At 39.6% G+C, this 1,502-nt stretch overlaps 1 protein-coding gene across 1 annotated transcript; it reads right to left on the bottom strand.

The window, feature by feature from the left end:
• Positions 1–214: 214 nt before the first annotated feature.
• Positions 215–1,288, bottom strand: LOC129956791 (uncharacterized). The gene has a single exon (XM_056068735.1). The coding sequence runs from the start codon at positions 1,286–1,288 to the stop codon at positions 215–217; it is 1,074 nt and encodes a 357-aa protein (XP_055924710.1).
• Between the last annotated feature and the right edge of the window lie 214 nt (positions 1,289–1,502).

Raw genomic sequence — 1,502 nt, 5'->3', positions numbered from 1 at the left:
TTAGAAGTGAAAATGCAGACACCACCTGATGGGTGGGTGCCGGAGGTAATATCTCTCCGAGTACAGTTATAGCCACGAATTTTCAGAGAGAAATCAGACGACAAGAAGGTCTCTTGAAGTCCTATACAAATAGGATGAAACTTGTTGATAAGATGTTTAATGTTATGGAGTTTCGAACGAATGCCGCGACAGTTCCAAGAAAGGAAGGTACCCATTAAGAAAGTCTTTTTGCAAGTGAAGGTGTGGGAGCAGTGTTCGGAGGATGCGTGACATCGCACCTCATTTCAAATTCATCCTCCTCCTCAGATGGATGGAGCGAGATGATTTCGGGACTTTTTGATGTGCCACCAAAAATGGACGTTAAGTCCTTATGAGCGACACCTTTATCTGCAAGTCCCAGAGCAACAGAACTTCTTAAAGTCGTTTTTTTAAGTTTACTGGCAAGATCTTTAGTAGCCAGGCCACGTTTGGACAGTTTTAGCTTGAGGGATTTATTTGGTTTTGGTTTAAGTTTAATAGTTTTACTATGATCAGGAGTACTAGTCAGGGAAGTTTCAGTGTCAGAATCCGACAATTTTGCCTGTGTTTTTGTTTTGATGCCTTTTTTCGTACAGTTTGAACAAGAGCAGTTTTCACAAAAGGAGTTTTGCACAGCAGATGCATAACTTAAACCAGGTTTTGGTGTCGATGCTATAATTTTCCGTCTTGCTTCTGGATAGGAAATATTTTCTTTTATTTTAATGGTTGTAATTTGTTTTTCGAGTTGCCAGCGTTCACAAGAACGAGAATACGATGCATGATTTCCGCCGCAGTTCACGCATTTTTCTTCTGCGTGGCATTGTTGGCTATCGTGGCCTTTTTCTGCACAGCGGGCGCACGTTAGAGTCCCGCGGCAATTAACTTTGGAATGCCCAAAACGCTGACATTGAAAACATCTCAACGGATTAGGTATGTACGGTCTAACTGGCAATTTTAAATATCCTGCATATATGAATTCTGGTAATTTGGTACTATGGAAGGTTAGAATATAATGTTTAGTTGGTTGAATTTGACCATCCCGTCGAATATTGATTTGACGTACCTGCGTTACTTCTTGAGGTTTAAGCTCTTTTGTTATTTCTTCAAGAGGGACATTGAACAATTCCCCGCATGTAATTACTCCTTTTGTATAATTTAAGGAAAAGTGAGGACTAACTGTCACAGGATATGTAGCTAGAGCTTTTATTTTAATGATTTGCTGTGCCTGCTTTTTAGAACTGACCTCTACTAGCAAATCGCCCGAACGCATTTTTCGGATTGAAGACACGTCTCCGACAGTTGCTGCAATAGCTTTCTGAACCAGAAAATGAGAGATGTTGTTAAATGTTTCATTTTTTCCTGACAATAGTTTCATTATAAAAAAAGAATCGAAATGATGAACATTGGTGACAAATTTAAAATCTTTATGATGCCCACTGAAGGGAGATTTCTTGCGAGAGCCCATACGATATAGAGAGAAATTC

Source organism: Argiope bruennichi, chromosome 11 (genome assembly GCF_947563725.1).
Source record: "Argiope bruennichi chromosome 11, qqArgBrue1.1, whole genome shotgun sequence".
NCBI classification, from domain to species: domain Eukaryota; kingdom Metazoa; phylum Arthropoda; class Arachnida; order Araneae; family Araneidae; genus Argiope; species Argiope bruennichi.
The sequence above is the reverse complement of the archived record's forward strand: the minus strand, read 5'-3'. Positions and strand labels throughout refer to the sequence as shown.